At 40.0% G+C, this 13,199-nt stretch overlaps 1 protein-coding gene across 1 annotated transcript; it reads left to right on the top strand.

The window, feature by feature from the left end:
- The first annotated feature begins 387 nt into the window (after nt 1–387).
- On the top strand, nt 388–12,997 carry LOC145766244 (phosphatidate cytidylyltransferase 1-like). The gene is made up of 12 exons (XM_082577914.1): nt 388–564; nt 916–1,020; nt 1,703–1,813; nt 2,416–2,469; nt 2,795–2,917; nt 7,877–7,996; nt 8,404–8,574; nt 9,597–9,815; nt 10,096–10,230; nt 11,095–11,198; nt 11,833–11,932; nt 12,763–12,997. The coding sequence occupies exons 1-12, from the start codon at nt 511–513 to the stop codon at nt 12,772–12,774; spliced, it is 1,308 nt and encodes a 435-aa protein (XP_082434040.1). The 5' UTR covers nt 388–510; the 3' UTR covers nt 12,775–12,997.
- Nucleotides 12,998–13,199: the final 202 nt, after the last annotated feature.

The raw sequence follows: 13,199 nt of genomic DNA, 5'->3' as shown, positions 1-13,199 counted from the left end.
CAACAAATTTTATCGGGGTAAAAAAAACACCTCAATAATAATTTACACAAACGTTTGGAGGCCCCAGTCTTTGTTGCATCTAGTAGCCTCACAACATAGTACTCACAATATAACATTAAAACATTCATACTACCTATCACTAAATTTTAGCAAAAACGTTTAATAAACTCCTCCGAACCTTTTTTTTGCACCTTTCGCTGGCCATATTTACTCTATTTAACATATCTCTTTTTTGTCAAATCCAATCTTTTTCCTCTACCCCTCAAAGCAATCACCAGAGACCACTTAAACAGACACCCAAAAGTTGAGTGAGTATCTACTCATTTTAGATATGAGATGGTAAGTGTTTTTTTTACCCCACTTGACTATATGTATATTTTAGCATGTTTTAGGTGAAAATGTATACTGAAAGACTTACCCTCAGATAGATTAAGTGTTATTTTTTTGGTTAAGTTAGCATTACAAAGAATTTTGTTGTACTGTTGAGCCAATAATTTTAATATCTCCGCAATGGACGGTGGGAAATTACGCAAAAGACCTGTGGATTCGAAATCAGACTTTGATGTATGATTGTATGAAATTAAGCATTTGCCATAACTTTTTTTTTAAATTGCTTTTACCACATTTTAACTAAATCCCTAACTACAACACATTAGCTTCCAGCACATAACTTTTTTCCTTTGGTAAAACTCTAATAACAAACATAAAAATTACTTTTTTAATGCTCTTAAAAATGTTTCAATCATTTTCATTATTTTGCTTAGTATGTTTCTCGGCAGCCGATTTGTAGCAAGAATTGACAGCGATAGACACGTGTTTCGCCCATGAGGCTGGGCTCATCAGTATCGCACCGTATTCATCAGTATCGCACCGTATACATATCAAGAAAAGTAAAATTATTCTCACTTGTTCCAGGATGGAGACCATATCTTGACAGATTCAAGCTTGCCTAGAAGTGATGATCCAATGCCACCTGCTGCTAAAGAAGAGACACCCGAGTTTATGAAAGATGCACTTAAGGTAACTTTGATTTGTTGGGTCAGCTGGTAGCTTACCTTCTATAACTGATGAAAGCAGAAGTCATCAATGCAACTAAGCTGCCAGTTAGACTCATTTGTTATCCATTGTGCTCGTTTTTTTCACCAATCTAAATGTTTTATTTATTGTGTTACGTTTATTGCAAACAAGTTTTCTTTAAAAGCTACTACAGTAGTACCATACTCAAAGAGTTTTCTGTTTAGTCATATCACACTGATACTAATATATATGAGTAAATGTTTTTGTCCAGAATGTTGCAGTTCTAGCCTAAATAATGTTGCAGTTCTAGCCTAACAACAATTCGAAAATAACCCATCATGCACTGAAATGAAGGTCCTACCATCAAAGTCCCTCCCCCCAGGAGCAAACGCTCTTGGGTAAAGTGGAAAACATTAAATCGACTCTGAACCGGTGTTGGACGCACTAAGTCTGCAATGGTGAAGTGGGGCTACAACACGGGCCCAGTTGCATGTATCTGTGGCACCGAGCCCCAAACTGCGGATCACTTTCTTGTTTGCCCTCGGCTTACCACCCGGTGCAGTAGGTGGGACCTGTCAGTGGATAATTCCGTTGCGGAAGAATGTGTCAATATGTGGTGTATCAACAAACTTTAGAAGACTCGATAAAAGAAGAAGCCTAATATATCCTTTTTTGTTTTGCGAAGGATCTTTCACCTCGTTGGCGAAATTGGTGGATCCGAGGCTGGTTTTCAACCCTCATGATCTGTGGGTTTGCTGTTCTCATTTACTTTGGTACATTTGCTTTCCTGGTGACAGTAAGTATTTCATGGTTCCAATATATATCTTTTTATTAAGAATATCATTGTTGATTCTGACATTATATCATATATATACAGTATTATATGTACTGAGGTTGCATTAATAAGTGCAATTCACACTGTTGATAAAATTCAGCTAGGTTATTGAATCTCTTATGATTAAATAGTTTTCTGTTCAAAGCTGCTTTAGAAGCATGTTTTGTTTAAGCTGTAGAGCCGCAGACATATTCAACATCATATTGGAAGGCAAAGAGATGTCTTATGATTTTTGCATAGTCCTTGTTTTTTATTTCATTTGAAGTGATTAAATAGATGACCTGCAGGATGCAAGGAAAATCCAGATGCAGTAAACACTGCAAAGTGTAGTGTGACAATGTGTATTTCTTAACCTGGAAAAATATTTTTATTCAGTGTTTACGATTTCTTATCAAACAAGCTGATTTTGAAATCACTTTGAGTCATCTTAAGAGCAGGCAGTCACTCACTCAGCTATCAGTATATATATGTTTATTCAGTCAATTCTTGTAACTTGTGATGCATTTGAGGTTTTGGTGGCAAGACAGCATTGCTGAGAAGTTTTAATTATTCTTTCTATCCAGGTAATTGTTGCGCAAGTGAAATGCTTTCATGAGATCATTACCATTGGCCACCAGGTATTTTTCCATTTTCATACAACACTAAATATGTTTTTTATTCTTCTTATTATATTGTGTAAATGTGTAGGATACATGGTGTTTGTTGCGAACTAGAGGTATCCAATTGGAATCAAAATTGTTTTTCCACCAAAGCGCCAATGTGCTCAGCTCAGGGAAGTTGTACAATTTCAGTCATACCATTAAGTGTCTTGCCAGAGACGCAGCCGCATGCTCAAGAGCAGTATCAAACCGGCGACCTTGCGAACGCCGAGTCAGGACTCTCACCACTCAGCTATGCACTCATGCAGCCGAAGAAGCCTCATTCCTTGACTTCATTCTTTAGGTGTACAGATCATATGATCTTCCTTGGTTTCGGACCCTCAGTTGGTATTTCCTGATCTGTTCCAACTATTTCTTCTACGGGGAGTCACTTGCAGGATATTTTGCTGCTCTCATCCAAAAAGAGGTAATTTATATAATTAATAACCTTAGTTGCTAACGAAGCCAACTTGCATGCTACTTCACTAAATATTAGTAAATTCAAGTTGGATATTTTTCCATCGGTTTTAATCCGTTTTCATCCGTGTATAAATATCGGAATGGCCCGTTTCGGCTAGTCCGATTGGGCTAGTCCGATTCGGCTATTACCCTATTCGGCCACAGCCCGATTCGGCTAGTCCGATTGGGCTAGTTCCCTATTTGGCTACAGTCTTTATCAGTTAGTTTCCTATTCGGCAATTTTTTGAATATCCAACGATAATCCTTCTATAATCCAACAAAAACCTTCTGTAAATCCAACGACGCCTTCTGTTTATTTAGAGAATTTTGTATTTTATTCCACAATAGGCTATCGTTTCTTTTGCATTCTTGCATTTTATCCAGTGTTTACCTTTGAGTGCCTTCCCAGACGGCAAAATCAATCATTTTTGTTGTCTGGGTTCGTTCAAAATATGTGTTTTATATCAAAACAACATTTTTCTTGATTAACAATCCAGGTTAATGAGATAAACAGGGGTCTGCTACTATTCGGTGAGTCCGATTCGGTGAGTCTGATTCGGTGAGTTCTTAAATTCTAACCCAAACCCTAAAACACCAATGATAATTAGGCTACGGTACCCGATAATTAAAAAAAAAAATTAAAAAAATCCCCGGTTAAGGGATCAGACTCACCGAATCGGACTCACCGAAACGGGCCATTCCGGATAAACAGAAGTGTTTTGTTAGTTGTTCGAATGTGTTATTGTTCAAAATCATAGGCGCCTAACTATTTTTTTGGCCGTGGGGCGAAAGCGTGTTTCATCAGCAGCAACATAAATTCAGCAAATGTCACGCAGATGGATGACGTAATTATGCCGTCACACTAGGATTGCTTTTATTGCCACACTCGGAGTTATCGCTACGTTCGACCTACCGTTAATTATTATAAACAAAACTCGACCACTTCGGTTAAGCAAACACATGACATGCGTCTGCGTTAGCTAGCGGTTGATGGACTGCGACTCTTTAAGCCAGTGTTTCCCAAACTTTTTTTTAATAGCGCCCCCTGGACAACAAACAGAGTATCAAACGCCCCCTCGACAAAAAAGTAAAACCAAAGTTATTTTCCATTCAAGTCTAATGAGACAGATGAGGTGCAATGTCATCAGCCTCTTGACATCGGGCTTCAGTTGCATAGGAACAATCTTAAAGTCTCCCTCTATCTAAGTACATGTCAAGACGGTTTCTTTTATTATCCAGAATCGTTGTCACGGCACTGAAAGCACGCTCCACCAAGTATGAGCCGGGAAAGACGATAAAAAATTTGACCCGATTCCACACGTGAGGGTATTTCTCTTTGATTTGGTTCTGTAACCAGAACTATTGGTGCGAGATATTGAACTTCAGTTTGAGTGCAAAATCGCCTTGCAATGTTATCAGTTCCTTCTCAAGAATTCCATGTTTGGAAATATCACAGAATGGGTCGATTATCTAGTCAGAGATTATCCAGTCAGACTCCGCAGCAGTGGCCGAGTGGTTAGCGTGTTGGGATCGCAATCGAGAGCCTGCATGTTCGACTCCAGACACCCGCACTTGATGTTGTTTCTCTGGGCAAGAAACTTTACAATAATTGCCTCTACCCAGTGATCGATTTCGAGTAATTTACGGTAGTACCAAATTTAAGTCATAAGTAGAGTAGACAACCGGAAACAGACATTGCCGTCTGCTGCAGCGTGGGTCAGGTGTACGTCGGAAGGAGTACACCGATGCATGGCGCTTTAGTCCGCTTTCCCGCAATGCAGGGTAAAGATAAAACAAACAAACAACTGAAATGCATCATGGAATCGAACTCCCATGTCTTTGTGTACTTCTTGAAGATGATTGCTGTACGTCTCTTCATCAACATCAAATATGCCTCTGTCACTGGTATCAAGTTGATGCAAGCTTGAGACTTGGAAAAATTCTCGTCTAGCTAAATTTTGCTGATAGAACGCGAGCTTATCACTGAACCCAGACAGTGCCGATTTCACCTTGATTAGATTTACTTCGTTACCGTGAAGGGATAGACTCATTAAATTTGGAAAATATGTCTGACAAGTAGGCGATATCATTTCTCACAACCAAGACGTCATTCGCAAGGCCAGGGTCACAACTCTATGGAAATTCCACGACCGTTTCAAACAGCGATTAAAATCGTGCAAGGCAATTTCCCTTGGAAAACCATCGTACTTCGGTGTGGAGTAGTAAGCGCTCAAAAGATCGGGTTTGCATATTCGCAGTGCTTCAAAGTAAGTCATGCGTTACGACCTCAACAAACTTGTAGGGCACTGCGAAGTGACGTTGCCAACATGATTGCATGACAAAAATCCTTTGCAAACTTTTTCTTGTAACTGCCCTGGTTTACTCTCAGCGCCCCCCAATCGCCCACTTTATAGCCAGCGCCCCCTTCATGGTCGCAAACGCCCCCAGGGGGCGCTGGCGCCCACTTTGGGAACCGCTGCTTTAAGCTAAGCACAACATAAAGTTTAGCAACGAACTAGATTTATTAGCATGAAACAAGAGACGACAAGGTTTACTAAAAGGTACACTGTAAATTGAATGACAATGTTTTGAAAATGGAATGCAAATACTAACTTGATCATACGCTTGAAAATATACCTGTGGAAAGTAAAATCATTCATGTTAACATCAATTCAGCAGCACGTCACCTTGAATTAATTTAAAAGTTGCTGACATTCGTAAGCAGCCCTTGAAAAATAGTTACGGAGAGACGTTTGATTAACTTTTCGACTTGACATTGCTCCCTTTTCACTACAATATCGCAACTTATGACTGACCGCTGTAAAACGCCCGTTTTCGCGTTGCAGATGAAACAAAAGATGCGCATATTCCGCCTTTGATCGGGTTTTTATGGCAACGGACGTGTGTGCGCCATGCAGTTTGCGTGAGTCCGTCACTGCGTTGATTATGCGGCGTGCGCGCAATGCGGTTTGTACCAGCCCTTGTTGCGTTGGTTAGTGGTTACCTCGGGCCGAGACTTCAAGTTCATTTTCACAGCGAGCGATTCACTGGGCACCGCGCAATTCACTGCAGTGCAGAGGTTTCGACTTTCGAAAGCGACATCAAGTCTGTTTGCAAGCTCATATGGCTAAACGCACGCTCCGTCTACGTAGCAAATTATGTTTTTCTTTTGGGTGCATTCAACATCTGATGACATTGCATCGACACAAAATGGTAGATTTTTGCTATGTCCCAGGCAGCAAAATCAATCATATTTACATTGATTCAACGTCTGCAGACGTTAAATCAATGTAACAATGACAGATTTTGTTGTCTGGTGTGGGATTGTAGTATCGCTACTCGTTCTAGTGATTATTTATTGCGAAGCTGTTGCGGTTTGCATTCCAAGAATGTTTTCCTGCTGCCGATCCCTAGTTCATCTATTGTTTTATGTATCAATACAGCATAAAAAGTTGCCCCCACGGCTGAGGCGCCTATGTTCTAAATACATGTAAAAACTTACATACGAGTTATTAATTACGGAGATAGCATAAATTTGATGCTCTAAAATAATGTCATATATTATCATATATAGTCAAAGCGGCAAATGCGCGGACGGACAGTTTTTACAATAATGCACGGTCCATCAATTTAGAGAATTAACCGGCGGTAAGTATTAACCGGCGATTCAATTCGATAATATCAAACCTCCATCTTTACACTCTGACTACAAAAAAAAATTGGGCCTATATCACGTGAAAGTTACGAGTAATTAAGCATTGATTTCAACGACCTAATTTTTGGGCAAAATCAGCTTTACGACCGGTTTTGCGAACTTTGATCTTCCGCTTTGCAAGGCAACTTGATAGTTACTTTGAACTTTAGTCCAACGTAGAGTGGTTTCACATTAACCTGAATAAAAAAATGTCTACTTCTGGCTTTTCCCAATTAAAATCATTAATCAGCGCATTCGAAAAGGTTTTCCAGAATTTCGTTATTGCTTTGTGACAAGCATTTCTATGGTAAAGTAGTCTTGCTCCTCCGTCAAGGGGTGGTAATTACACGCAATTTATTATGACGCAACCGAAGGCTTTAATTTATCACATGGCTCACCCAGACAGTAAAATCCGCCATTTTTACATTGATTCAACGTCTGCAGACGTTGAATCAATGTAAAAATGATTGATTTTGCCGTCTGGGAAGGCACTCAAAGGTAAACACTGGATAAAATGCAAGAATGCAAAAGAAACGATAGCCTATTGTGGAATAAAATACAAAATTCTCTAAATAAACAGAAGGCGTCGTTGGATTTACAAAAGGATTTTGTCGGATTACAGAAGGATTATCGTTGAATTTTCAAAAAATTGCCGAATAGGGAACTAACTGATAAAGACTGTAGCCAAATAGGGAACTAGCCAAATCGGGCTGTAGCCGAATAGGGTAATAGCCGAATCGGACTAGCCCAATCGGACTAGCCGAATAATAGCAGACTCATAAATATTGCATTTGTTATATGTCCTCAGAAATCGTAGAGCCAAATTTGTTTTGGGCTCCATTGGACCCACGTTAGACAGAGGGTTAAGCATCATGTCAAGTTTTCTAAAAGTTTTCTTTCCGAAATCACTAAATACGAACGCAGTCAATTGTTTTTGAAGTTTCAGCTTTTGCAACAAGTGAGCCCAAGTGGAAACTCTCAGTTACAGGAAGATTTCATATTTTAAATTGTTTGGAAAATGTTTGTTTTAAGAGTCACTATGCAATATGCATTCATTAGAATAGTGCATGATACAGTGTTAACGTACCGGTACCTGCATTACAAAAGGGTGCAAATATAAGGCCATTAAAAACATGATGATCATTTGATTATATCAAATTGTCTAGTACCTCATCCCGAGGAATTGCTGTTGTGATATTTCATGGACTAAATGCAGATCTTGCATTGTTTCAGGAATACTTGATGTTTCTAGCCCGCTACCACCGCTTGATATCATACATGGGATACCTGATTGGCTTTATGCTCTTCGTCGTCAGTTTGGTCAAAAAGCGATATCGTCTTCAGTTTTTTATGGCAAGTTGTGGCCACCGGCTCGTTGGCTTAGTGGATTGAATGTCTGTCTCTTATTTGTGAACCTGGGTTCGATACCCTGCTGGGTCATACCAGACAATCTTGCAAAAATAATACCAAATATATATGTTGCCAAAGCATTGAGGAAGAATGGACGTAGGATAATAATAATTACGTAACTTTTCTCTTTGACGACTGCACTAGTTTCTTAACTAGACTCTAATTGGTAATTGGTTCTAATTAACTAGACCCTAATTTTAATATTTTTATTGATTGAGCGCTGCACATTTTTTACTGGCTCAATCAAAACACGATGCTGATCTTTATGTAGACCATTGGTGGGACTTATAAAAAGTTGTGCATCACGTTGTGCACTTGACGTTTAAAGCCTGTTTTTTGAAACTCGACAGTTCGGATGGACGCACGTCACACTGCTGATCATTGTGACGCAGTCGCATCTATTCATGCAGAACCTTATGGAAGGGATCATATGGCTCATTGTCCCTGTGTCTACGGTCATCTGCAATGACATCATGGCCTACATCTGCGGATTCTTCTTTGGAAAAACGCCGTTAATAAAAGTGAGGACATTGTTGAAGACTTCCGTTATATCGGGTGCAAGCCTTGAAAGTATTCCACCTTTTGGGTAAACTGGGCTATAAAAAGTTGACCACAACTGTTAAATTTTCTGATTTGTAAGCCAGGGTCCCCAACCACCGAGCCATGACCAAGTACTGGGTCGCGAAAAGGTTGCTAACAGGTTGCGAGAACACGCGTCCAAAATGGCAGTCCAGAGTGCGAGTTGGTTGAAAGTATGTCCTTAACCATAAATTAAACTCACTATTAAAGTAAAAACTATCACAACCATGCACTAATACGTATGAATTGTTCGTATAAACTGCTATAGGTTTACATCAAAGCAATATGGCAATTGGTTATATGTCAACTAAAGAAAACACGTCACTTTTCTACATTTTTGCAAAATTTTCTTGCTCGCTCAATCCCATGTCATTAACGTAACAGGTGGCATTGGGAGCGCATGGTTTCGGCCGTAGATATCGGAAAAGTTGTAAGGGTCCCAGTTGGTCACTCAAACTTCTAAAGAAATCCTGTTTTAATCTGATGATTTTGCTCAAATACAAGATGTGCGCTTTGATCGGAAAACGATTGTTGGGTCCAGAAGTGAACAAAAAACGGTCAAAGCAAGGTTCAATTAGTCAAAATGTTCTGAAGAACAAGCCCCCCAGATCCCCTGTTAACATATTTATCTTTTCCAACCTCGGCTTTTACCTTGTCTATTTTGTTATACGATTCTTGCTTAGGCTAAAGTGCGTTTAAAACCTCTATAAAAAATAATTAGACCTATAGCCTAAGTAAAGTTTTGTTGTTCAAACCGCAATCTCAAGCTTCGCTTTTCCTATTACCGGTCTGCGAGGCTATTTTTGTTTTAAAACCAGTCTGTGATAGAAAAAAGGTTGTGATCGTTGTTGTAAGCAATGTAGTTGAGTTACGAGCCCAGACCAGAGCCACACTACCACATTTGTCAAGCTGTAATTGAGTTTTTGTAAGGCTACTTTTTTTAATTTAATTTTCAATGTTTCAGCTCTCCCCCAAAAAGACCTGGGAAGGCTTCATAGGAGGAGCATTCTTCACTATCATATTTGCGTGGTTCCTCAGCGCATTTCTGAGCCAGTTTTCCTCCTTGACTTGTCCATCTGAAATATCTTCGGACTTCAGCGTTACAGTCGACTGTCAGCCTTCCCCAATATTCCATCAGCAGGAATACGCCATCCCGTTCTTCTTCCGAGTCTTCCTCCGAGCGGTGAGTGGTGAAGGTTAAAGCGTTTCCGTACATCTTCTTTTGTTTGTGTTTTTTCGTTGATCAACTGTGGGAATATTTATCTTCCAAATGAAATTGCAATGAATTTAATAGAAAAAGGTGCATTGCTTGCAATGGTGGATAACTTTCAAATTACATCTGGCTACTTTTTCCGTAAATATAAGGTAGCTTCCGTAATTATAAGGCGCTTCTGGATTGCTGCACCGGTTTATTGTTTTAAAGGTTACTAAAAAAATCAAAACTAATTGTGCTTTCGTTTCAGCTGGGGGCCGACCATGCATCGGTGTACCTCTACCCCATGCAGTTTCATTCATTGGCTATCGCCTTGTTCGCTTCTCTCATCGCCCCGTTTGGTGGGTTCTTTGCCAGCGGCTTCAAACGAGCGTTCAAGGTTAAAGTAAGTGACAAAATACAATCAGATCTCTTTAATACGACCAACGTTGTTCCATGGTATGAGGCCGGTTCAACAGGTGTTCACTGTTCACCCCAATAGCACGATTAAATGAACGAACGGGGTTGCAAACAAAGAAACGGCGAAGCAACGCTGGTTTGACTCTCGGGATGCGCGCTTGAGCAGCGCATTCGAAGGACTGCTCTCTATTCAGCGGCACCTAATGAATGGAATAATTCCTCGGCAACGAAGCTTCACTCTGCCAATCTCGATAATCGGCCCTGCGTGAAAAGCTTCTACAAGTATGCGAAACTACCAGGAATAACTTACGGTATCAAGGCTTTGTCAGTCTGAGGATAAAGATTCAAAACCCACACCAACCAACACACTTCAACCAAGAGTGTCAAGTTACCGGAGATTGAGATCATGAAATTTCTAAATATCAATTTCGAACTTTCGTGAGTTTTTGCGATAAATTAAATGAAAAAAAATCTGACGTCGTACCATCACTTTTGTTCAACCTAGAGACAATAGTTTTGTACAGTCCTTGCTTGCAAATTGTGCCAGCCTGAACGCTATTCGGAACTACAATACTGGATATTATTTTCTCGAATGTTTAAACAAGCCAGATTCCAGCACTATGAACGTACTTCCAACCTTGCCGCGTGCCAAACCACGTGACTACACCTGTTCCAAGATTCCACGACTGAATCAATCAAGTCCATTTTTCCATCCACCAGATACAGTGAAAATACTAGTGATGAAGGAATTAATAACAAATCCTACTGAATGAAAAAAGGGGCAGCGAAGCGACCGCGAACAATCCTTTATGAGCAAACAATCCTTTATGAGCTTGTATGTTGTTTCCAGGATTTTGGAGATACGATCCCGGGTCATGGCGGGCTCATGGACCGGTTCGACTGCCAGTATCTGATGGCCACCTTCGTCAACGTCTACATATTCACATTCATCAAGTAAGAAACAGACAGTTGATATAATCGCAACCTTCGTCCCGTCAACAACTGCTTTAATAATGATACCACTCTTTTTTAATCAAAAAATAAAGAGCCCAAAATGTAGATTGTAAAGTCATGTTCAGCAAACGTTTACTGGACTACTTCTGGGCTCTATATTAGATTGATCAGGCGTTTCAACGATTTTGCTCCTAACTGTATTTTAATTTCAAGATTTGCCATTATTATTTGCGGTGAGATGGCGCGGCGGTTAAGGCGCTTGCTTTCTAACCATGCAATCTTGGTTGAACTCACAGCTCAAACTGGTTGTTGAAAAACACCGCTCATGTCTATCCAAGATGAAATAAATTTGATGGGCGTAGTTGCGAAAGGAAAGGCGACCGAGAAAAAGGAACTGGCCACCCAACTCTACTTAGTGCCGATGGTTTAGTGCAATGAGAACCTTATCTTCTTATTCCTCTATGCTTGGATGAAGCATGGGACTCACCTTTGTGTAATTTCCGAGTGTAAATGAAATTATTTTCTATTTAAAGTTAATTGTTTACTTATTTGGCTTTGCGAAGTGACTGCTCCTCTACCAGCTGACCCACGGTAAGCTTATTTATGAGAGTAATGTGACTCATCATGTTTCCAGGCTACCATCCCCTAAGAAGCTCCTACCAATGATCACAGCCATGTCGTCCCAAGATCAACTGGAACTATATCAAACCTTGAAAGGCGCATTGGCCGATCAGGTAATTAACAACAGATCATTCTGGACAATCGCGCTTGCCAACAAAACAAACTGAAGACTTTGTTATAGATTTTGCTACCGTATCTTCTGGAAACATTGTATAAAGGCGCCTTAGCAATTTTCAGTTTCTTCTATGCCACCAACTGTAGATATAACCACCAAGGAACTTTTCAATTTATTGTTGAAATGTTTCTTGTTTAACGAGGTGGTGCACATGCATCCTTATGAAGTGGATTATTCTATTTGCACATTCAATTACTGCTTCAATGAGAAGGGTACCGGTACCGTTGTTGAATTGCTACTTTGTAAAAACCAGTTCAGCTATTTAAAAGTCATTTTATTTATTTTTTAAAGATATTTTTTATACCCGAATTATGGTTTTCAGCTGTGAGCTGTACGTTTTCTGTTTATCAAGCAATCCATGTCCGGGGTTTCAAGGAATTTTACTCCTGAAGTCCGGTGGCATATTTGTAATGTGCATGGCGTTGCAGCAGATGAGTTTTATTAACCAATCATAAGGCAGGATTTAAATCAGCTGTTTGCAGTCATGTGACTCACCCCTCTTTAAAAAGTAAACTCAGTGAACGTTTCTCTGTTGGTAACGTGGTATAGCGGTTTGAGGATTAGTGAAGTCATTTCGATAACTTAGGTTCGATTCCCACCCTGTCATCAATTTTCTTCTGTAATGAACAAAGTTCAAAGCAAGAATCAACTCTGGCTGAGTGCTAGAAGGGGCGCAATGACTGCAGTCAGCTGGTTCATAGAGAAATTTGTCCTATATTGAAGTGTCTACCTGTCAAAACACCCCATCTGACCGTTCTTAATTTGCAGGGATTGTTGTGAGAGACGATTATGCGCCAACACTTGGGGTCTATTCTTCGAAGCAACTTCTCTAATCATCGTTTCATGATCAATTTGTTTCGTAATTATGCTGGTGTCAATTTGCATGCTTGCCATTTTACGCCGATGTTCTCCCTCGGAGATTATGTGCACTCTTTTATTAGTAATCTTTGTCGTGCTGTATTACTCGTACTGTGATTGTTGTGAATACAAGTTATTCAAGCTGTATGATTTTCCATAAGACCGCCGTTGTGTAGGTGGTCCAGCACGTCTTCCGATATGTGACGTATCGACACTGGACGTTACTTTTTTGTACAATCCAGGCGACGCCCGGTAGTTAAGATTGTAGTTAAAGTGAACGGAAAGACAAGGAAGCCAAACACCTTCAGGCATGCCTTTTAAGTGTCCTTTTAACTGCCGTACCATGG

The sequence above is a fragment of the Aplidium turbinatum genome, chromosome 3 (assembly GCF_918807975.1).
Source record: "Aplidium turbinatum chromosome 3, kaAplTurb1.1, whole genome shotgun sequence".
Taxonomy (NCBI): domain Eukaryota; kingdom Metazoa; phylum Chordata; class Ascidiacea; order Aplousobranchia; family Polyclinidae; genus Aplidium; species Aplidium turbinatum.
Note: the sequence above shows the minus strand (reverse complement) of the source record. Positions and strands in the feature narration are given on the sequence as shown.

Coding starts and splice junctions, on each gene's coding strand:
- LOC145766244 (XM_082577914.1), top strand. CDS start 511: ATGGACGGTGGGAAATTACGCAAAAGACCTGTGGATTCGAAATCAGAC. Junction 2,470..2,794: donor TCATTACCATTGGCCACCAG/GTATTTTTCCAT, acceptor TTCATTCTTTAG/GTGTACAGATCATATGATCT. Junction 8,575..9,596: donor GAAAAACGCCGTTAATAAAA/GTGAGGACATTG, acceptor TCAATGTTTCAG/CTCTCCCCCAAAAAGACCTG.